Source organism: Pygocentrus nattereri, chromosome 1, assembly GCF_015220715.1.
Source record: "Pygocentrus nattereri isolate fPygNat1 chromosome 1, fPygNat1.pri, whole genome shotgun sequence".
In the NCBI taxonomy this organism is placed as follows: Eukaryota; Metazoa; Chordata; class Actinopteri; order Characiformes; family Serrasalmidae; genus Pygocentrus; species Pygocentrus nattereri.
Genome location: NC_051211.1, coordinates 40118894 through 40142813, shown reverse-complemented (window position 1 = coordinate 40142813; position 23920 = coordinate 40118894). Strand labels below are relative to the sequence as shown.

Sequence of the window (23920 nt, the reverse complement as noted above, 5' to 3'; positions counted from 1 at the left end):
GTCATTTAAAAACAACCAATGTTATCCCCTTAATAAGCAGGCCCAATGTATTATTACACACTTCTATAACCTAAGAATAGCTCCATTAGTTTGTAGTGAAGTCCTTGTAGCTACTGAATAATAAGCCTTTGTATGTAATAAGCCTGGGCTGTTAAGGGGTTAAAGCTGAGTAGTTTTTTAAGAAGAAATTTCTGATTGGTATCAGCTGATACTCAAGGTTCTATGTTAGGATTGGAAAAGAAAAAGTGGTACCTTCTGTAAGTGTACCTCATCTTTACAGACCTCAAACTAAATCAAGAGATGCAAACACAAACCACCATAAACAAGATCCGTTTAGCATATTATACATGTTATGCAGGTTATTTTGTTGAAACTGAAAGAAGTAGCATTATTCACAGCACTGTGATAATTAAGATATGATTACAAAAGTACATAATTCACTAAAATTGTCAACAGGAGTTCGTTTGAATTCTCTTTTAACATGCTTGCAATCACCAAATTCATCTGCTTGGGGAAGTGGTCCAAAGTACAGCTGATGTTACCAAATGTTCTTTCAGCATGTTGTGTGCAGTTACACATGTCCACCAGAGAGGTCTCCAAATCCCCAAATCTTACATAGTGTAGCTTTAACTTATAGTAAGTGACTTGACTGCCTTAACCTTTTCTGTTGGTTCAACTTCTAATAGAGTTAACAGAACAATAATTAGCATCTTATATTATGCCAACTTATTGTTTTAAGTTGAGGAAAATCAAAATAATGCAGTAGCCAGATTGTTTTGTTAACATGCTAAATCTTTTTTTAATACTGAAATATAGTACTGTAACAGCAGTCTATTATATTTCATGCATATCATTCTTACTCCAGTTATTCTTCAAATAACCATCATTACATTCTCATGAGAAGCTGTGTGAGCTTCTCATTGGGCGTATCTGGATCCAGGCCCAAGTCCTGCACCAACACTCTTTTCTGAAAGTCCTGAAAGAAGAAAGCTGAGTGTAAATAAGTGAAAAGACAGCCTGTAGTAAGCTCCCAGGAAGAAGCTTAATGTGTATCATTTATTTAATTTACATGTTTATATCATTTTAGATCCTGAAATCAGACATGAAAAGCTGAAACCAAAAGAGAACCGGAAAAGTGAATGTGCTCAGTCACATAAAACTGTCAGGGGTAGTTTCAGAACAGTGTGTACTTAGGGGACTTGACATATTCTCCATCAAATTGAGTTTGTAATCATTTGCGTATTGTTGAAAATTGTGGTTTCCTTTTGTGTCTTTGATGGTCCAAGGCAGAGGGGCCTGGCACTGGTCAGTGTGTGGGATGTAACATCTGGTCTGGTTGAGTCAGTCTGTCCTTGAATCTCACATCTGTGTGGTTTATCTCTGTATCTGTATATATTAGGTCATGTGTGTACGTATCTGGACAAAAAATGTCATGAATTTGTAGGAATAAAGCAATAAATATCATAAAGATAGAAGCATAAAGCAAACCTTCAGGACCAAGAAAGTGATTTTAATAGAATTTCTTTTTAAAGATAGATTTAGGTTTAGATGAAGCTCAGAAAATTCTAACTAAACATACAGTACTGTGCAGAAGTCTTGGTCACCTGAGAAAATTATATTTAAAGAGCTGTTTGTCTGGGCAGTAAGAATTTATTGTTCAGAAAAAAACATATAACAGTAATATAATAAGTAATGATTTACAAACCTCTTAGTTAGTCTAATTAATACTTCATTGCAGAGGTGGACGAAGTACACAAATCATGTACTTGAGTTAAAGTAGAGATAAAAGATAAAATATTACTCCAGTAAAAGTACAAGTCCTTACTCTAGACCTCCACTTGAGTAAAAGTACAAAAATATTCAAAATCAAATGTACTAAAGTACGAAAGTAAAAGTACTAAAAGATTAATTATGGCTCTGATGTCCTGTTATCATTTTTATAACAAGACTCGCTTCATGAACTCATTTCAGGTGAAAATCCTCCAGCGTCTCTCTTGGTAAACCAGTCTTTTAATAGAACGTCATTAATAAGTGATGCTGACGTCTATTAAAATGATCATAAGCACAAAACACTGAAGGTAAACCGTTTATCAGGGAGAACCGAGTGGCTCTGAAATCACTTTTACACACAAGTTTCAGTTTAAGATTACTTTGTAAATTAGTTACAAGTTTAACAAAAACTTGCTTTAAACTCAGGATCACAAATAAGTTTTCCTTTACTGTGTTGATCTGTAGGTCTCTGTTCATAAACATAAACTAACTGAAACTAATTTAAATGAAAGTGTTTGTATGAATTCAGATAAAAAGAAACCGCCAGTCCCGACTGCATATGTGGACATATTTCTATATTGTGCTAAGTTAGGTTAGTTCATCATTTCGGTGATGTATGTGCTCCCAAATTTTACGCTGCTGGACTGATGTTGAACCGTGTGCTGCACTGGGTTGGTATGACCAACAGGTCAAAACAAGCTCAGAACAAAGTGACCGCTGTGCCCTGATTGGTGCTCTTGCTTTGCACTTCTTTTGTTTTGAAATGTTACGTTTTTATACACACAGAAACCAAAAGGAACGACAGATTTCTCAAAATGTAGTGGAGTAAAAAGTCAGATATTAGACTCTTAAATGTAGTGGAGTGAAAGTAAAAAGTCGCCTAAAATGGAAAAACTTAAGTAAAGTACAGATAAAAGAAAAAACTACTTAAGTACAGTAAAAAATTACATTTACTTAGTTACTGTCCACCACTGCTTCATTAAGTTAAATCATATGTGCTGTGGTGAAATTTAACAAATATATGCACTGGCTTTGGATGTCCAGGTAAAATCTGCAACCAAACCATTGTTTTTCTAACTAGCCCAAAACTACTTAAAAAACAAAACAAAAACATGAAATCATTAATTTTCTTTGTGGACTTAATGCAAGTTTCAATTTATTCTAATGTTATATAGTCTTATTACAAGCAAAAAAAAACTATTATTGTCTGCATAAAAGGTTTAAACAAAGTTTGCCTCTGTGCCTTTTTGCAGTCTTTTTGCAGTGGTAGGAAATACAAAAAAATGTAGAAAGAAAATGTAATGTTATGTTTAATATAGATGTTGGCAAATTATGTTATAAAATTAATCCCACAACAGGGAAATTCACCTCCACATCTAACCCGTCTGTGCACATGCACATTAGTGAACACACACATTAGGGGGCCATGCATACACTTACCCAGTGCTGTGAGCAGCCCTATCCATCCCAGCCGGGGAGCAGTTGGGGGGCTTAGATCAAGGGCACTGGTCAAGGACACTTCAGTCATGTCCTGTCAGGTCTGGGAAGCGAACCAGCAACCTTCCAGTCTGAGACTGGTTCCCTAACCTCCAGCCCACAACTGCCCTCACCTTATTTGGATGGTCCACTGTAGATGGCCCATGACTGCCCCCACTTCATTTGGATGGTCCACTGTAGATGCTCAGTACATCTTTACATAACATTCAAATATCTGTTAAATGCAAGTGAACTTGAACCTGAGTGTGGAAGATTCTATTTAATCTATCCCTAACCCTAAACCTAACCCTACTCCTAGCCTCAAGGCAAAACTAACACCTACTTCTAAACCTAACCCGAACTAATAATCAACTGAGTATCACCAGAAAGTTTTTGAAAGATTTACATATCTGTAGATCATCTGTAGGGGACCATCCAAATAAAATGTGACCTAAATCTTTAATTGCAAGTAATTTGGACCATTTCTATTTGTCCATTCATCATAAAGTGTTCACATAGTATAAAGGGCAGCTGATGTATTTAAATTAGTATTTTGTAAAATTCAGACATGCAGGGACATACGCATGACCCCAAATCCTGATAAAGTATAAAAAAAAACATGTATGTGTATGAGTTTGTGTTTATGTGAAAGACTAATGCTGTTAACTCACCCTAAATTCACGTAGCCTGTGTAATCTCTCACGGAGTGACTCACGTTCAAATGCTAGTTTCGCCACATGACTCCTCCACTCTTCCTCCTTCTTCTTCAAAGGAAACAAACAGACCCACCTCACACAATTCAGTCTGACACTCAAGAACTCATCAGCAAAATGATCAATAACAGAAAAAAAGCCACATTTACAGTTTTCCTTGTACTCTAAATGTAGGTAATTAGCCAAGTTTTTGAACTTTTGAACTTTAATCTCAAGGCTGTTGTAGCCAACAGGTAATGGAAGCTTACATGGCACTGATTAGCAGTGTATAAACTACATGCGCAAGTCATCACACACTTACCTCAAACCACATCAAGTTGTCAATTAATCTCAGACAGGCTTGTTTATGTGGTTACTGACACTGCATGATAAACTAATGTCTATATTAAGGTGACAAAAGCATGTAACTAAAAACAGGAGTAGCACTGATCTTTACTCTTGGTAAATATGGTCACATAGCAACACAGAAAACAATCTTGCCTAGCTGGTAGCTAATGAAAAGGCAAAAAGAAAGATTTAAGAGGAAAACCGATAGCTTAGAGATAACTGGACAGACTCATTTGCATTTATAAGCACTCAACTGGTTTCCTGCATTAATCTGCAACGAGAAACTGTAAAAAGGCACAAAGCTGAAGTCAGACAGCTTCTTGTTTGAATTTTCTCCTTTATACCTTAAATGGTGCAACAGTTAGCTACATAGTTAGCTACAGTCTGGCTCCTCAATTTGAATACAAAGCTGGCAAATGAGAAGCTGACTTCAGCTTTGTAAAAAGTCAAATGTTAAGAGACATTTTACAAGACATTGTTCTACTTTTACAGAACAGTTTTTTTTGCTGGAGATGTGAGAAAATCGGCTATAGCTGAGCTAAAACGTAAAGCAGAGCAAAATAAGGCTGTTTTTTTTATATATATAATTTTAGCCTGTACTAGGACATAGGACAGCCAAGATGGTAAAACTTTCAATAAAATGGCCATGAAATGGTGTGGATTTCATTTTTTTTTCTTCAATTTTTTCATTTTTGTTGACAAAATGGCTCTTCTTAACATGTGGGTTGCTGATCCCTTGTATATACAAAAGGCATACAATGTACGAAACACCATAAACAAGTGCATTTGATATCAATGAACAACATGCTATGAGGCACATTTGTGATGCTTTAAGCATGCAGTTTGCATGATCGCTGTTGGCTAACAGTTTCCTTGTTTGTTACCTTCATTATCCTCATTGCTGCAAAACTAAAGATCAAAACCTTGGTCAATCAGCTGTGAGGTCCTGGCTGTTTAATTGTGGATCCTTAGCTTTGCACCAGAGTTATGAGAATAATGATGGTAACAAGCAATGGAAACTTATAGCCAACTGCTAGCATCATGCTAACTGCATGCTTAAATCATCAATTTTTTTTTTTTGTTCATCATACAGACAGTACAAAAGAAAAGCATAGCTTTTCCTTGCCTGGAGTGATCTTGCCAAAAGCAGAAGCACATTACATATATGGGCTTTATTTCATTTGCTAAAGTGTTGCTGTAGGAGTGCCTACTGGTCTGGAGGATGAGGACAGTTCACATATTTACCAGGAGGTTAAGTATTTTAACTGTCTTCTTCTAAGAAGAGATGGTTCCTCCTGGACCTTAGGCCAAACCCTTAAATACTGCAGAATACCTAATGCTGAAAAATCGCTTCCTGTGTTGCTAAGACATAGGCCTTGCTATCCATGTTGGGACGATCCAGTTGATGTAGTGTAATATAATAGGGTTGGGCCTAGCCCTCTGCTGTTCTGCACCCAAAGCATGTCTTATGAGGATACTTCTTTCTGCACATTGTGTAGCTTGTATAGGCAGAATGCTATGCCTGGAGCTTGTGAGCATATGGAAAGCATTGAAATGCAGCGCCTCCGCTTGTAACGGCTTTTAAAAACATGTTCCGGCACCTCATTCCTCAGATGCTCGAAACGTTCACACCCTGCTCCCCTTACCAAACACACACCCGTAGGCATACAAAGAAGTAATGGAGGGTGGGCGGGGAATTGCCAAATGTGTCTATATAGTTCTGTTTATTTATTTGGTTTGGAAAATGGTGGTGATGGATGGTAAATGGATCAAATGGGGTACATATAGGAACCAAGGCCAGTCACTGCTTCCTCTACTACTGACCAGCATTAGGCCTCTGTCTCTTCTAAGCCTAGGCCGAGTCAGCAGCTGGGCAGGAAGTAAGTGCAAGTAGGCGACCGTCAGTTTGTGTTTGTTTGCAATTAGGGGTCAAATGAAAACCTATTGAAATGATGGAGACAGGAGAAGGCGAGTAATTCATCTATGCTCAATAAAGGTTCAAAGAAGGGTTCTTCGGAGTGATGCCATAGGAAAAACTTTGGCTCCCTACAGAACTTTTCAATAGGCCTTTAAAGAACTAGTTTTGTAAATGAGATGTGCAAGTTTGAAGAAACTTTTTGTACACCCTCTATGTAATTGAAAGGTCCTATACACATTAAAGGGATTTTCCTAGAAGCAATTAAAGTTCCAGATAAGCATTGCTGTGGGTTTTGATGAATCAAGCCCTTCATGTAATCCAAGTGTTTTGGCATGAGATGCAGAAATTTAGAGTCCGAATGGTTCACAATTGTAGTACTAGGACATCATTTAAGTTTTTATACATTAGCATGATAAAGCTAAACCCAAAAAATATGTTCTCTTTGGGTACAGTTTTTTTTCTTTACAATACCCTGCATGTACTTCTCCCCCTGTCCGTGTTTTGTGTTGTTTGGATAGGAAGTGTTCAGTCATACAGTGTCAGCAAAGCATGTGAGTATATGAGTATTCATCAGAGAAGCTGCGTCAGATCACATTTGCACTGGTCCTTGCTTGTTAGTTGTTCGGAGTGGTTGTGTTTTCGGTATCACGAATCCTGAAGGTGTAGCTAAAGCTCAATAACTCCGATGAATAAACCTGATGAATAAACCTGATGTTTCCTCTGTTCCCGCAGAAACTGGAATCAAGGTAAGAAACGTTCATGAGTGAAATAAATTAGCCCGTGTTAACCACCGTGCATATATCACTGTAGACTGTCTAAATTATGCTACACAATAAAATATCTATCTGCCTCGCTGTCCTACCCCATAAACTGGTAAACAGAGTAGTGTTGTTGACACCACCAATTTGCATTCTGCCTGGTTTATCCTGCTTTGGCGCCAGCGGGTTCAGTCTCTTTCTCCCTCTCTTCTTCAAGCCTCTGCAAATCCTTTGTGTGTCCTGGCTCAAATTGATATGGTCTATGACATTTTGGAAATAGACTTGCTAGAAGTCCTGCGCATGCTCTGCCATCTTCCAAAATAGGTAAGAAGACTGAAAAAACACTGCAAAGAAAAGCTCGGGCGTTAGCCGTACTGAAGGCCAGTAACAACAAAAGTCACGTCAAGTCAAGAGGCTTTTGTTGTCATTCCGTCTATGTACAAGTACACAGTGGAGTGAAATTACGTTCCTCCAGGAACAACACGGTGCATCAATTAACAAAAAGTACAAAGTGCAACCGTCCAGACATAGTGTGCAAACAAAAAATTAAACCAGAAACAATCCAATAAATATGATAAAATAAACAGATATTAGACACAGTAAACAGACAGGACAGTGCAACACCAACACAACACACATTTCTAAACATGAAGTAGTGAGAATAAGGGGCAAAGATATTAAACATGCTGTAATCTGTGAGTTTACGCAGTCAGATAACATACATAAACACAGCAGTTACCGAGGTAGCAAAACTTGAGTAAACAGTGTAAACACAGTGTTAGCTGCAAAGTACCAGACAGTGCAAGTAGAGCATCAAAAGAGGTGTGCGTGTGTGTGTGTGAGTGTGAATGTAGAGTATGCTTGTAAGGGGGGCTTTCAGATCAGTCCTTGTGAGTTTAAAAACTTCATTGCTTGTGGAACAAAGCTGTTGCAGAGTCTGGTAGTGATGGCACTGACGCTCTGGGACCTTCTGCCAGACGGCAGCAGTGACAAAAGTCTGTTTGAGGGATGGATGGGGTCGTCCACAATGCTGGTGGCTTTGCGGATGCAGCTTGTGGTGTAGATGTCCATGATGGAGGGGTGAGAAACCCCAATGATCTTCTCAACTGTCCTCACTATACACTGTGGGGTCTTGCAGTCAGAGGTGGTGCAATTCCCAAACCAGGCAATGATGCTGCTGCTCAAGATGCTCTCCACAGTAGCCCTGTAGAACATGGTGAGGATGGGAGAGGGGAGATGAGCTTTCTTCAGTCTCTCTTGGCTATGGAGTTGGTGTTGAGGGACCAAGTGAGGTTCTCTGTGATGTGGACACTGAGGAACTTGGTGCTCCTGACAATTTCCACAGCAGAGCCAGTGATGTTAAGTGGGGGGTGGTCACCTCACACTCTTCGGAAGTCAACAACCATCTCCTTAGTTTTGTTCACATTCAGAGACAGGTTGTTGGTTCCGATCCAGTCACTGCACCTCCTCTATGTATGCTGACTCATCATTCTTGCTGATCAGACCCAACACAGTCGTGTCATCAGCAAACTTGATGATGTGGTTTGAGCTGTACTTTGCATACAGTCATGAGTCAGCAGAGTAAACAGCAGCGGACTAAGCACACAGCACTGAGGGGCACCGGTGCTCAGTATGGTGATGCTGGAGACGCTATCATCTATCCTGACTAACTATGGTCTCTCAGTCAGGAAATCCAGGACCCAGTTATAGAGGGAGGCATTCAGGCCCAGCAGGCTCAGTTTATCAATCAGCTGCTGAGGGATGATGGTGTTGAATGCTGAACTGAAGTCTATGAACAGCATTCTGATGTAGGTGTCTTTATTGTCCAGGTGGGCGAGAGCCAGGTGGAGTGTGGTGAGATGGCATCATCTTTTAAGTGGTTGGGCTGCTGTGTCTGTGTGTCCTTCTGGTTCTCTCCTTTTAGTTAAGCTGTCATAGTCAGATCTGCCGGAGTCGTTAGCCACACTCTGTAAATGTTTACATTCCCTGTTTATGTACAAACGGATAGAATAAAACTAATTCCATTTACCTGCTTTCTTTCCGAGTATACAATTCACCCATATGTCTGGCTGGACACTGAAGGATGACTGACTGCTGAGCCCTCCTGCTACCCACTTCAGACCAGCTGCCCACGCCCCAGCTACCACCACCTACCTTGGACGATCTGCCCACCCTACGCTGATATACTCATAGACTCCTAGTTATTCCTAATACCAATATTACTGCTATTAATATTAGTAGTATAATCACTTGTAGGTAGTTTGACCAGAGGAGGATGGGTCCCCCCTGGTGAGCCTGGTTCCTCCCGAGGTTCCTCTTCCTCTGAGGGAGTTTTTCCTTGCCACTGTTGCCCCTGGCTTGCCCACCAGGGGGTTTCTGTACATTCTTTCAGTCCTGTTGAAACTTTGTCTTTTCCGAAATTCTGTAAAGCTGCTTTGTGACAACATCCGTTGTAAAAAGCGCTATACAAATAAATTTGATTTGATTTGATATGCAAATTGCAGTGGGTCCAGTGAAGGAGGAAGCTGGTCTTTGATGTACCTCATGACGAGCTTCTCTAAGCACTTCATGATGATGGGAGTATAATTGGGCAGGACACTGGAGACTTCTTCGGTACGGGGATGATGATGGTGGACTTGAAACATGTTGGAACGACTGCAGTACTCTTGAATGACTGCAGATGTTGAATATGTTATAAGAATATGAGCATGAATATGAGAACATCAGCCAGTTGTTTGGCACATTTTCTGAGCACTCTGCCTGGTATGCTGTCGGATCCTGGTGCTTTTCATGGGTTGACTCTGTGTAGAGTTCTCCGCATGTCAGTTTTGGACAGACACAGTACCTGTTCGCTTGGAGGATGTGTGGTCTTCCTCGCTTGGCTCTTGCTATCCTGAGGCTTGCTTTGTCCCTTGACTTGAAAGCCTTGTCACGGGTTCTCAGTAGCATGCGCACCTCTGCATTCATCCATGGTTTCTGGTTGCGGTGTGTAGTGATGTTTTGGAGTTCGGAAACAGTAACATCATCAATGCACTTGCTGATGTAGCCAGTCACTGATTCTGTATACTCCTCCAGATTGATGGACTCACCAGAGGTTGCTGCTTCTCTGAATGTCTCCCAATCAGTGCGTTCAAAACAGTCCTGAAGAGCAGAGATAGCTCCTGGTGGCCAGGTTCTCACTTGCTTCTGGTCTGGTTTGGCATGTCTGATGAGTGGTCTGTATGCTGGAATGAGTGTCACAGAGATGTGGTCTGAGTAGCTGTAGTGGGGGCGGGGCTTAGCCCTGTACGTGCTGGGGATGTTGCGTAAACAAGATCCAGCAAATTAGCCCCCCAGGTTGCAAAGTCCACATACTGGTGAAATTTGGGGAGTACTGACTTCAGATAAATCTCCAGCAACAATAAAAAAAGCTTGCATGCATTGATCTCGGTGGAGAAAGTTTTGAGAGGAAACAGAGGAAGTAATCCTGGAATAATAGTTTATATTAAAAATACATAGTAGAATGAAATACATTCATAAAAAAACTTTTATGTACCAAGCAACACGGTCATAACTATTTTGTGTAATAACTTAACGAGATGTAGCTTTTAGAACCATTTAATGTTTCAGATGTCTGGTTCCCGATACTATAATGGTAAACTATTTTGATTTAGTAAATTTCTCTATAAAGGTGCATTTCACACCAAACCACTCTGAATGGTTTTATTTACATGTAAACCACTGATTAAGTCATTTTACAAAATCGGTGGAGTTCCCCTTTTACCAACCAGCTAGCAACAGGGAACAATGGAGCAGCAGACTTCCAGAAGCGTGAAGCTCCCCCCAAAAAAGGCTGTGCACTTGTGCCATGCTTGTCCAACTCCATTTTCTCTTTTTGTTGGGTAGACGGGCTGCCCATGACCCCTGACCCACCCCACAGAGATATTTAGATGCTCCTTTCATGATTTTGTACTAGTGTTGAACCTAATGTAATCCAACAAAAATAAACGATGCAGCCACATTTTCATAAGTAACATTATGGATTCACCAGTGCTGCATTGCAAAGCATATCACAATCACAATGTGTAGCAGTATAACTGTGATTCCAATATTGTGTCCACGCTGTGAAGCCCTAGCCTGTGCTGCTGTTATTTCATGCCATTTGATGCTTCCAGAATTGAAAGAAGAATGGCGTATACAGCTCCAGCCAAGTAATGTAATCAGGCGCAATTAGGCTTACAAGTAAGTCTGTTGAGAAAGGCTGGAAAGACACAGCCCTGGGTTTCAGACTTGGTTATAAATAGTGTTATCGCCACTGATGGACATAGCTGAGGTTGGGCTGGCTGGCGCCTTGCCTTAGCATTTAGAAAGCCACATATTAAGCATGTAAATCTCTGACCTCACAGCGAAACAATATGATTAGGAATCCATGAAATCTCAAATTTCATCCTTTATGTTTTTTTGGTACTTAGCAAACAAACTGTGATTGTGCTTTAAAATATGTTCTCTGTGGAGGATGTGTTAACTTACTTTCACTTAGAAACATATACAAAACACAGCTGTACTAGTGGAACATTCTTTTCGCTCCTGAGTACCTGTAAGACCTTATTTCCTATTACGAGCCATCACGACTACTCAGAACACAGAGTGCTGGCTAATTAATAGTTCTTAGAATTCATAAGGCTGTAGCTGGGGTAAGAGCCTTTTCTTATAAAGGCCTCAAACTCTTGAATGATCTTCCATAAAATGTTCGGGTCTTAGACACAGTCTTAATCTTCAAATCTAGGTTGAAAACTCATTTGTTCAGTTTAGCTTTTGGTAGCTAATGTTCCCCTTTAGATAAAGGTGGCAGATCCAGGGGTCCATGGACACAGGGAATTTTAGTAAACTGAGACACTTGTGCTGTCGTCCTGCTGCTCGCACGCGGTCACTCAGGTTTGTGGACGGTGGAGCGGAGGGATGCCAAACTGTTTCAGAGTACTCTTGTGTCTGAGCGTCCTTCTGGTTCTCTCCTTTTAGTTAAGCTGTCATAGTCATATCTGCCGGAGTCATTAGCCACACTCTGGAAATGTTCACATTCCCTGTTTTACGTACAAACAAACAGAATAAAACTATAATACAAAAAATACGAACGCCCACATGTCTGGCCGGACACTGAAGGACGACTGACTGTCCAGCTGTCCTGCTACCCACATCAGACCAGCTGGCCATGCCCTAGCTACTGCCACGTGCCTTGGACTAGCTGCCCGGAAAACTATATTGACGTTTTCATAGACTCCTAGCTATTACTACTGCTAATACTACTGCTATTAATATTAGTGGTATAATCACTTGTAGGTAGTCTGACCAGAGGAGGATGGGTCCCCCCTGGTGAGCCTGGTTCCTCCCAAGGTTTCTTCCTCAGCTCTGAGGGAGTTTTTCCTTGCCACTGTCACCCCTGGCTTGCTCACCTGGGGGTTTTTGCATTCTTGTTAAAAGTTAGTCTTTTCTGGAATTCTGTGAAGCTGCTTTGTGACAACATGAGCTGTAAAAAGTGCTATACAAATTTGATTTGAATATAGACAACAAAAAACAGAGCTTTTCTTGGATATTTGTGTTTTAAAATTGCTTGAACATGTTATTTTGATCAAAAAGTGAGCACACGCTTTACTATAGAATATTATTGCTACTGATTATAAAGAAAAAATGCACTTTTAGATCAGTGCATCACTGCATTTTTACCTTCTGCTGTTCCTTCAGCTCCTGTTGCCTCTCCTGCTCCTGCTGCTCTCTCTCCAGCTTACGATGGAGCTGCAGGACCAAGGACACATAGTTACCATACTAACATACAAAACCAACAAAAAAAACAATATTTGTGCATCAGCTCAGTGAAAATTCTGATTTACACTGTTTTCACCCTCATAATCAGTCACATTATGTTTGGTGTCTGAATTGTGCTTCTTTAGTTTTGCGCTTGAGCTACAAGACTAATGTAGCTAAAAAGTAACGTACATTTTTGTACATTGATTAGCACTGTGTACACCACATATCTAAATCAGTGCATGCTTCAAACTGTGTTGAGTTGTTATGCAATCTTAAATAGACTTGCTCATTATGTTACTGACAGTGTATGACAAATATTAACAAAAGTTTTTTGCATAGCTAACAGCAGTCACAGATAGCTTAAAACTGAATCTTTGAATCTTTGTCTATTTTTTTGGAGAACAGCAGGGACAAGGGAAAGTGTTTTAAATCGGAGGGTGCTGAAATTGTAAGCAGTATATCATCACTGTTGGGGCAAAACTATCTCCACATTTTTTCATTTTTTGAAATAATATGAAAATAAGAATCTTTATTCACCAAGTTGGGAGTACCAAGAATTTCTCTTGGAGCAGGTGTCCACATGAATAGTGCAATATAATAAAGAAAAAGATGTATGTAAGGACAAAATAGATAATATACAAACAAACAGCAAGTAAAATGATGTGGTAGATACAAGTGCTGAAGTACTGAGGGACACATATACAGTATGTACAGCTGAAGAGAGTTGAGCAGCAAATATAAACATAAATGCACATGTTAACATATCTCTGCCGTCGGAAGAAAATTTTGGTCTTTTTTCAGTTTTTGACATAATGTTAAAATGCCTGTTGTTCTTTACATTGTGTGCAAATTTCATTCACTGCCCAAAATGAAGAGTCTGGTTCCATCTTAAATGAGTAAATTGTCTTTGAGGGTGGAGAGCTGACAGCCAAGGATTTTCTCTGCACATCGAACAGTTCACTGCAGCTTACACTTGGTGTGCAAAGATGTAGAGCCAAACCAGATGGAGAAGGAGGATGTGATGATGGACCAGAACTGGACAAGAAGTGCTTGATGCGGCCTAAATTTAAGTGTTAAGGCCGTCCAGGTGTTTCAGAATGTAGGAAAGAGCCAGATGGCATCTACAGACCTGTTGGCTCTATATGCAAACTGCAGAGGGTCCTGGAGGGCATCAGTCATGACCTTGGGGATGCTTAAATAAAACTCTTTCAAAACACTTCAGGACTACAGATGTTAGGAAAACTGGTCTGTAGTCATTCAGGCAGGAGATCCTTTGCTGTTTAGGAGCTGGTAAGATAACAGATAACTTAAAGCATGCAGGCACAACAGATTTAGTCAGGGTCTGGTTGAAGAGATCAGTGAGGATCAAAGAAAGCTGTTCAGAACAGTGCCTGAGCATTGCGTGTGAGACACCATCAGGGCCAGCAGTTTCCCTGATCTTCTGTTTCCTGAGAACATGGCTGGCCTGCTGTTCAGATATGGTGATGGGAGGTGGTGGGAAGTGGGTTGTATTTGTTGTGGAGGTGATGTGTGAAGAGGCTACAGACAAACAGTCTGAAGTTGGTTTAGTGGAGTGAAGAGATGTCCTTTTTATTTCAAATCTTCAATAAAAGTTGAGCTGGTCTGGCTGCATTAGGTCTGCTTCTACATTTAAAGCTTTGGGCTTGTGGTTGGTTATGGTTCGGAGTGCTTTGTAGATGGAGAAACAATAATTTGAGGAGAATTGCTGCTCCAGTTTTTCCCTGTATTTTGAGTATTATTGTATTTCTGTATTATAAGTATCTTCCTTGGCTGTGTGCAATTTCCTGGAGTCGTTGGCGAACGAGGATTTACTGTTGTTGTGCTATTAGATGTCAGCTGCTCGTTTTACTGTGTGAATTTCTTGGTGAATTGGCCAATAGAAATGCTCCACAATTACTGCCATTACCTCTGATTCAAAGTTAAGAACATTTTTACCTTGTCTTGTAAAGATACCATTTTGGATATACAAGGTTTTCTTCTGGCTGTGATGATATATAGTATCTAGTGACATCATGTAGATGAAATGCTTTTTTGGGCTACATTATATCAAACATGATAATGTGCTACATGAGGCATAATGTCCTACAATATGGTGGGAAACAAAAAAATACACATCACTTAAACAAACTGCTGATGCACATCCTGCATTGTTGATTGTTAATAAGTGACATAGTAACTGATTGCATCATTCCTATAGTCAGTCTACACACTGAGATTCAATAGTTGAGCACACACCAAACGCCTGATTTAAAGGATGAAAAATAACTAATGTATTCAAAATAAGGGGCATGTGAATTTAAACTTTTTGGCATATTTTTTCCATTTCCTCCCCAGTTTGGTCATGTCCAAATCCACTTGCTATTTAGGTCTCCTCCAATTACACAATACCACCAGACCTATGAGCTACAAGAGTGAACTGGTTCTTCAGATTGATGGAGAATGTGCTGTATATGATTCTATATAGAACCTTTATGAACAGGGTTCTATTTAGCACTCAAAAGGATTCTTCTATATTTATGATGTCAAGCTCGTAACGATAGAAGAACCCTTTTTGATGCTGTAAAGAACGGCTCTATATGGAACCATATACATTCTCCATCAATCAGAAAAATGCTTTCAGGATACAAAGAACCCTTTAATCATGGAAAGAGTTCTTTGAGTGCTCATGATACTATAAAGAACCATTTCCTTTGCTAAGGAACACTTATAGAGCCATCTTTTTATAGCAGTGTAGCTCATCTGAAGCCAGCCACCTCACCTTTCGAACACAAAGTCATTGGACAGCATTGGAAAGCTAACTGCTAATTCTGTTACGTCAGCGCTGGCTAGCATCATGCTGAGTGTTGCAGGGAGAGGAAGGGCTATCCTACCCACCCAGAGAGCGTGAGGCCAGTTCCCAGCTATGGATTGCTGGATCGAACTTGCGATATCTTGATGATATGGCCAATGCTTTGAAGGTCACTCCACTCAGGAACCTCAGTTTTGAGACTCTGCATAAATGTTCATGTTAACACCTGTTTGAGTGACATGCTCCCAAAACAGCCAGTATTTGGCTTGCTGTAACAAAAATGCTGTGTTACCTTAAAAGTGTGTGACTACTGCAAATTTTTAAAATAAAACATAAAATTAGAAAACAATCCAAAGTAAGCACACATTATGCTCAGCTTAAACATTCTATTCATTATTATTTATTATCATTATCAGGTAAGCAATCCTGAAATCTGAGGATGCTGCAGCCTCTCTACACCCCCCTGCCCCCCTTCTCGAATGTCATACAGTGTCAGAAACTACATAATCAAATCTGTTTGAGATCACTTCTCAGTTGGATGTGGTTTGAGGCAGGTGTGTGATTAATTTAATTAATTTCTGTAGCTAATGGTTAGCTACGTTAGCCTCAAAGATCTAGGGCAAAACTAAAGAAGCAAACCATGGACAGCAAACATGTTCAGGCTGACTGAGTAGGAAACTTTGGGGAAAACAGTGTAAATTTAATTTAAACTATTTCTTTGGTAAACATGGGCAAGAATTGGTGGAAAAAGCTTTGTTTACCCTTTTCTCTCGCTGTTGCTGCCACTCACTGTCCTGAAGTGTACTGTATCCTGCAGTCTTGACTGTCTTTGTCTGACCATTTAGGAACATGTAGTCCTCCTCTTTACACATGTCTCTCATACACTGCAGAGAGGATGATGTCTGCATATATCCTTCAGCAAGTTTGAAAACAGTAATACGCAGACCCAACATTTTTCTATCCTGTTCTATTATTTCACACCATTAGTTTTAATTAGACTTTGTTACTAGAATACAAAATATAGCCTTCAGCGTATATGTCACACCTATACCTTGGACATGGGAATTCCAGCAAACATCTTCTCATGGGCCATCCTTAAAAGAGGAGTGGTAGCAAGTTGGTTTGTATTTAGTTGTTTGAACTCATTTAAAACAATTCACTCTTTTATACCATATTATACATACTTTTATAAACATATTCATAAAGTTTCTCACAGTGCAGAGCAAAATAAACCAGTGAACTCACCCGAGATGGAGATATCCAGTGTTGCCTTTGCTCTTGTAGGCTCCTGGGAGTTCTCCTTCAGCTAGTTCACTGATGCTCTGAGATTGTCAACCTAATACAATCAGTAATATATCCTGACGACACAGGACAGATATTACAACTATTTCAACACAGGCCTGCGAGAACTGCCACTTGCATGCAAATAAAATCCAACGTCCCATCAGACTTAATTAACTGTGCATGTTACAGTCACTATGTTTCCTACAGTGTATGGTTAAAATGTGACTTTTGGGACTAATCCAGGGGCATTTTCCAACTACCCAAATTCAGTAATGCTTTTTACAGTCCCACATTCTAGGTATTAATTCCTTTTCACAGTAACAATAAAATGCAGTTGCTTCCTGCTTTTGTACAACATTTTTTTTTTCAGTAATAATGATGGAATATATATTGATGGAAATGTGTATAATTTACAAGTCAACACTTATAAAATGTTTCTATAGTTTTTAAATGCAGTTTTTTAAATGCGATTTTTGATATGCAATTTATGTCTCAAAATTACTGCCTTTATGAAAAGCTGTGAATTATTTTCACAGTGGAGGGGTTCTCACTCCTACCCTTTCACTCCTCATTGCCCACTAGCAGCTCAATGCAGAAAACCAACAATGTCCTAGTTAATCAAAGATCTAACAACATAATTACTGGGAGGGGTATTTTATTTGATTAGAATTATTATATAAAATATTTAAGTTAATTTCCATTCTATGGGTCAAATGACCTCTAGGGGGCCTGCAAAAGAGTTTAACCAAAGGTTGCCATTATGTAACATTCAAAGAAAGTTTATCTGAATTACATTGAAACTCCTAACAGATTCTACATATTAACTGACTAAATGTGTTATATCATCTCATACAAATTAAGTTCATTATGTCTGTCATTGTTACCCATGTACCATGGATTTTGTAGTTTCATTTATAAGGGTAAAAAAACAATGAGTAGACAAAATGCTGTCAATAAAGATTATTACCGTTACAATCATTTTTGTGTTGAGTGTTGAAATGGGCTTTAATTAGCTGAAGAATACTGACTGACTTGTTCAGGTGATTAAACCTTGGGCCTTGAACTGAGACATGCCTTTACTGGCTAGGGACTTGATTTGGGACTTGAGTGTCAAGACTTGTGACTTGTAATTTAGTGACTTGTTCCCACCTCTGGAAGTTTAGTACCTCACACTGGCTCGGTTAATACTTAGAACTTAGAGGACTATAAAAGAAAGTGTTACCCAAAACGTGTGCAGTTGTAAAGGGTTGCTGATGTGACCAGTTCCTCCTAAAATTTGACTGGCCACCCCAGATGCCACATTATTAACCTCTGCCCTGTTTGCGTTTAAGGGGAAGGTCGTTTCAGTATCAGCAATCTCCGGAACAACTGTCTAACCTCTCTCCCAACACTTCCTCCCACCCCCACTTTCACATTACCACACAGCTGAAACTCTCACCCCTTACCCACCCCTGGTTGAATTTTCTAGATCCGCTAGAGACCCTAAATCCAACCCATTTTAAATCAATGAAAAAAGTTTCCCCTAGAGGCCTATGGCCCCATTTCAGCAGAAAGGTCAGGAATGTCCACTATGACATTAGGTTGGAATCCTTGGAGCACTCTGAGAAATGCATAACTTCATCAGATTTGTCAGGGGATAGAAGGGAGCATGATGCGAGTGACACAAAGAAGAAGCTGTGAATTCTGGGCTTGGCACTTTTGTCAGTAATCTGAGACTTGCATAGCAAGCAGAAGAGAATGAGAGTGAGGTGGGAATGGATATTACTTTATGGAAATATGAGGAGAGTGAGAGATGGATAGATGACCTTTCCATGCCCAGAGGAGGGGCGTTTGTTGTAGTTTTGTGTGAGCAGTTTGCCCTCATGTTGTTCGAGGCAGGGTGCTGAGATGAGGTGTTGTGTCATAGACCCTGGGGGTTTTGACTGGACTTTGAGGTCAAGGGGTTTTATGACTGTTATGATTTGGAATTTTCTCTAGTTTTGTTTACAGAAGACCTCACATATGGAATTGGCCCTTAGCTAATAGCTTGTGATGAAGTTCAAGCATTGTTCAACATTACAATCTTAGTACACTGTTAAAAATGAACATTACTACATAAACATACAAGTTTTTTTTTTTAATCTGTTTCTCAGTAAAGAAAGTAAAATCTATCCACTGAAAAGTTATTTCCAACCAAACCAAAAATGTTGTTCTATGACATTGGTCAAATAATCAATTTTGGTATATTTATTATTATTATCATTTATTATTATAATATTATATATCAGTACAGAGAAATACTGTTTTAATCAGATGGTGCATAATTGGTGCATGTTGACTGTTAGGCTCCACAGAATTAAAATGCACTATAATTATTAGGTAGAGACCTTCACCTTGGGTGACCCAAGCTATCAGGGCCTTCATGAGTGAATAGTAATGTTATTTCTGCCTTGAAAATGAGTCTTAAGAACTGCTAAGACCAAGCTACAAGAGGATTACATCCTAATTAAGCACAGTCCAGGACTATTTTCTCCTTGTGTGGTTTGGCATATGGTTTGCTGTATTTATAGATTGCCAAATGTTGGTGGTCACTTACATTTCCTTCCTCTGGTCTCATGGTAGCAAGCCCACAGCAGGCATCCTCCCAGAGCCTATTTAGCTCTGAGCTAATACCCAACCCAGAAGGCCAAGCTCTTCACCTGCTGTGCTTGCTTGTTTTGCCATTTCTGCTTTCCGTCACATTGAAAGGCCCATTTGGCGTGGATAATGGGAATAATGTGGAAATACAAAACAAGCATTCAGTGTCATGGTGCTCTGCGACTCTCAGACTGAGCACTGCTCAATTTCTCTACGCACCACTAAATATTTTTCAATTACTGCCTCAAAATAAACCCAGAACAAGACCACAGAAATCGATGGTAGATGACACGTGGCTTGGAATTTACTTAAAAGAAAAACAGTCTACAATTTCTGAGATATATAAATGCTAATTGTTTGTTATGTCTGCCAAATAATAAACATTACATTTGTTATTAACCATTCATGAATTTGATCCTATTGCATTTTGTTGCTATGTTGTTAACATTACAAGCCAACTTGATGCCGTTTATTACAGTGATTTTATATGGGTTAATGGGATTAAAAGAGGTTTTTAACAACCTTTAACCACTGTAACTCAACACTGTCTCTTTAATGGCTTATTTCTTTATGAATACTTAGAGAAATCCAACATTTAACTGAATTTATTCTAAGGTAAAAATCAAGAATTTTTTTAAACAAAATTCCATGTGTCACAACTACTGGCATCTCAACAAAAACATAAAATGAAACAAAATGTAACTAAATGTTTTCCATTTATATTTTATGTTTTTTAAGTTGATTAGTGTCAAGGAACTTTCAGGCAGCATTCATGGCTTCCTGTTTGACTGGGGTATGTGTATATATATATATATATATTGCCTGTATGAGGACCCAAGTTTATTTTGCCCCCTGCACAGTGAAGAGGAAGGTGAGAGAGGTAAAAAAATCCCCAAGGATCAATGTTAGAGAGTAACAGAAAAAAAAGAAATATCTTAGGTTCAGCAAGTCTCCAAAACTACCATCAGATGCCTCCACGGCAACAGATTATTTGGAAGGCATACCAGGATGAAACCTTTCCTGTCATCTAACTACAAATATAAAGTCAGATGAAACAAAAGTTTAGCTTATTTGGCAACAAACACTAAAGGTGGGTCTGGCAAAGAAGGATGACTACAGTGAAAAGAACCTGATGCCCACTGTTAACTATGGTGGAGGGTCTGTGATGTTGTGGGGCTGGTTTTCCTCCAAAGTCCCTGGGAACGAACCTCATTAGGGTACATGATATCATGGAGTCCATGAAGACTTTAAATGAAAACGTGTCTGCCTCTGCCAAGAAACTACAAATGCGTCACAACTGGATCTTCCAGAGGGACAATGATATAAAACATATGTCCAGATCATCACAAAAATGGTTTAGTAAACACAAAATCAAGCTTCTGCCATGGCCATCTCAGTCAGATCAGTCCCCTGATCTAAACCCCATTTTCCAGTGTAAGATTAAGCAAATTCGCCAAGAGGTGAATTTCTCTTGAACATTTTTACTTTAATTGTAGAAGGTACTGTAACCGGTTTTAGGTTTGTTGTATCTGAACTCATCACATGATGTGTGGAGATGTAAATCTTTCCACCACTACTTGTTTGAGTTCCTCAGTAAATACAGATCAGATGAGGTTAAGGCAGATGTTTATAAAAACATGTTTATTCAGAGAAGTCCTTGCAGTAACAAGAGGAGGGTGTCATTGTGTTTAAGTGGTCGGCCGTTTCACTCACAACACTCCTTCAAGTATCAGAGAGGAAAAAATGGATCAAATTTAGCCAGACGTTCAAAAAAATAACAGATTCTCAACAAACAAATGAACAGAGGAAATGTACCAAACGGATGTATGGACATCAGGTGAGTAAGGGTGTATCAGTTGGCAAAAAAGAAACTACTTCACTAAACAAAAAACATCCAACATACAAGTCTTTTTTCTTACTAAAATAGAGATCTGTTTTTGTCACAGTTTGCTCAGTCTTGACATACCCAGAGAGGAAATGATGTTTGGAATAATTATGTGGTCCTTGAATAAAATATTTTTGGCACATTTTCTCCTTTTCAAAAGCTGGAAGTATCCAAGAGAGTACACATCCTTGGGTTTCATGTTCAGGATGGACGTGGTCGTTTAAAGCAGCAAGAATCATATACAGTATGCATGACAACAGCAGGGCCTTTTATACACAGTACAAAAACATGGGGGAATGTTTCACTAAATCACAGTCCAAACACAAGCAAAGTCAAGGGCATGTAGGGTTTGCACGATTTTCCAGACTCCAGGGTTAGATGTGTTTCTTTTTACGGGGAAAGGCAAAGTGTCCGGATAAATGTGTAGGTTCATTCTCAAGATTATCCAAGGGAAATGAGAGTAAAATGAGTTCCTCTGTTGTGTAGGCTCCTCCAATAGCTCCAGATAGAGATGGAGGAGGCATCCCAGAGGAATATCGAATGAAATGCAGGAGAGATGTGTCCTGTGTGGTGGTCTGGAGTTCTGTTTTGAATCTTTTCTGACATTTTAGCTGAACCCTTTTCTACACTCACACCCCAAAGCAGTCACTCAAAGCAAACAGATTCTGTCAGTCATGATATCCTAGGTTCAAACCATCAGGTGTTCTATTAGCATCATTTGTAACTTCAAATTTACCATTATGTCTCTTCCAAGGCATTAAAGCACAAGAAGATTGTTACTGATCTTTAATAGCTGTGCCTAGTTTGATACTTTGGATAATAAAGTATTACACTCCAGATAGCCTTTGGAGGGAAGCGGCATCCTGTCTCAGTTCTCTCTCCAATGTATCAATCTTTGATTATTTTATTGACCTTATGACAAATAGCTTCCTATGCTAATGTCCCACCATTATATATATCAGATTAATGGATGTAGTCTGATTGGAACTTACATGTACATCCATCTCTGTTAAAGCATACCTTACAAAAGGCCTAAAGAGAGGAAATGGAAAGGAAATTCTAGCAGTATCATGGCTTACCAGGGTTATGGGCCACTGGGCAGTCATTCATGGGTGTTCATAGGATGTTTAGAATGTGTTATAGCATTAAAATAAAGGTGCCAAAAATGTTCTTTGGAGTGAAGCAATAGAATAGTCACTTTGGGCTTCTGAACACATCAACACATACCGGAGAACCACTGCCCCAAAAGACCTGGTGGATTTTTCTTGAGGAACTATTTTTTTTAATGAAATTTGTGACTGTGAATAATTAAACACAGGGTTAAGATTCTCCTAGAAGCAAATATCCAAGCCAAACGCCACAAAAAAACCTTTATTTTTAAGAGTCTATGGATTACTCAGATGGGGACGCCTAAGCAGACCATTTCAGAAATCGCTCATACATTGAAGCCCTCATATAAATGCAATTTGAGTTAGATTGAAGTTCTCTTATGAATCTAATTATTTCCTGATGTGTCTCTCAAATTCTTTCTTTCTCATTTATTCCTTGTCAAGCAAAAAAAAAACAAAAAACAAATCATAGTCTTCATTTCATGCATGTTGCGTGACTGGAATGCCTTAGCATTTCATCTGAATGCACGTCAGTCATTTTCTTTCTACAAAATCACAGCCCCATAGGGCATGGTCATAAAATGAGGTGGGGCAAACAGGCATTCATATGTGTTTGCAAAATGGCTTCCCAGTGCATAATTTGTGGGTCATGACACAACCTGGACTGTCCACTACAGCAACCTTCTACCATTAACCTGGTTGGAAACATTCCAAGCAGGCCTTTTGGTAAGTGTAACTATAAAGAGATCTGATTCTGCTTCATTAAATGCATGAGTTAAATGCATGAATCTGGCATGCCTCAACAAGGGCATGTTCAATATCATACGTTAACTCATCATTCCTGAGACATATATCATAATTGCTTCTTTAGCTTTGCTGCTGACTACTAAACAATCAGATAACTTGCTGAAGGGGCTTATTTAGGGGTGCTCATAAAGATTTGGGTGGGGCTTTCTGGTGACAGACAAGTACAGTTATCCAGCAATCATACACCATGTTCAATTCAAGGCATGTTACTCTAGTGAGACAAAAAACACAGTGTACATCAGTCACAATCTCTTTAAGCATGCCATGCTTTGAAACTTACAGGGTTTTAATGAGCCAGGTCTTTTTATAGGCCTTTCTTGAGTGCTCCAGTGAAATGTTTATCTCCTGCAATGAGCCTGACAAGAGGGAAACCCTCTTAAGGGAAGATTATGTGCTCAAATCCCAGCTCTGCACATATGTACATCGTCTTAAGGCAGCTTTACTCTTCTATAAGACTGCAGTGTCATTAATAATGGCACATTTTACTTTGCCTGCTACCCTTCTTGTGTTACAAAATTGTCTCACTTTTTGTGTTTTGGTGAATGTATTGGGTAACAACTACGCAAGCAGTGGGCTTGCTATGGAGTGATGCTAGGCTTAGTTGGCGGGACGAGAGGCTGCCTCTGGTGACGCGTGCACAGAGTATTAGAAAGTGGGTGGTCCCAAG

General features: G+C 39.4%; 1 protein-coding gene across 1 annotated transcript; it reads right to left on the bottom strand.

The window, feature by feature from the left end:
- Positions 1–886: 886 nt before the first annotated feature.
- Positions 887–16816, bottom strand: LOC108425332 (putative uncharacterized protein DDB_G0287113). Its single transcript, XM_017693903.1, has 6 exons — positions 16798–16816; positions 16604–16646; positions 16314–16436; positions 12663–12731; positions 3918–4010; positions 887–976 (listed from the first exon to the last, which is right to left on the bottom strand). Exons 2-6 carry the CDS (start codon positions 16643–16645, stop codon positions 887–889), a joined length of 417 nt encoding a protein of 138 aa, XP_017549392.1. The 5' UTR covers position 16646; positions 16798–16816.
- Between the last annotated feature and the right edge of the window lie 7104 nt (positions 16817–23920).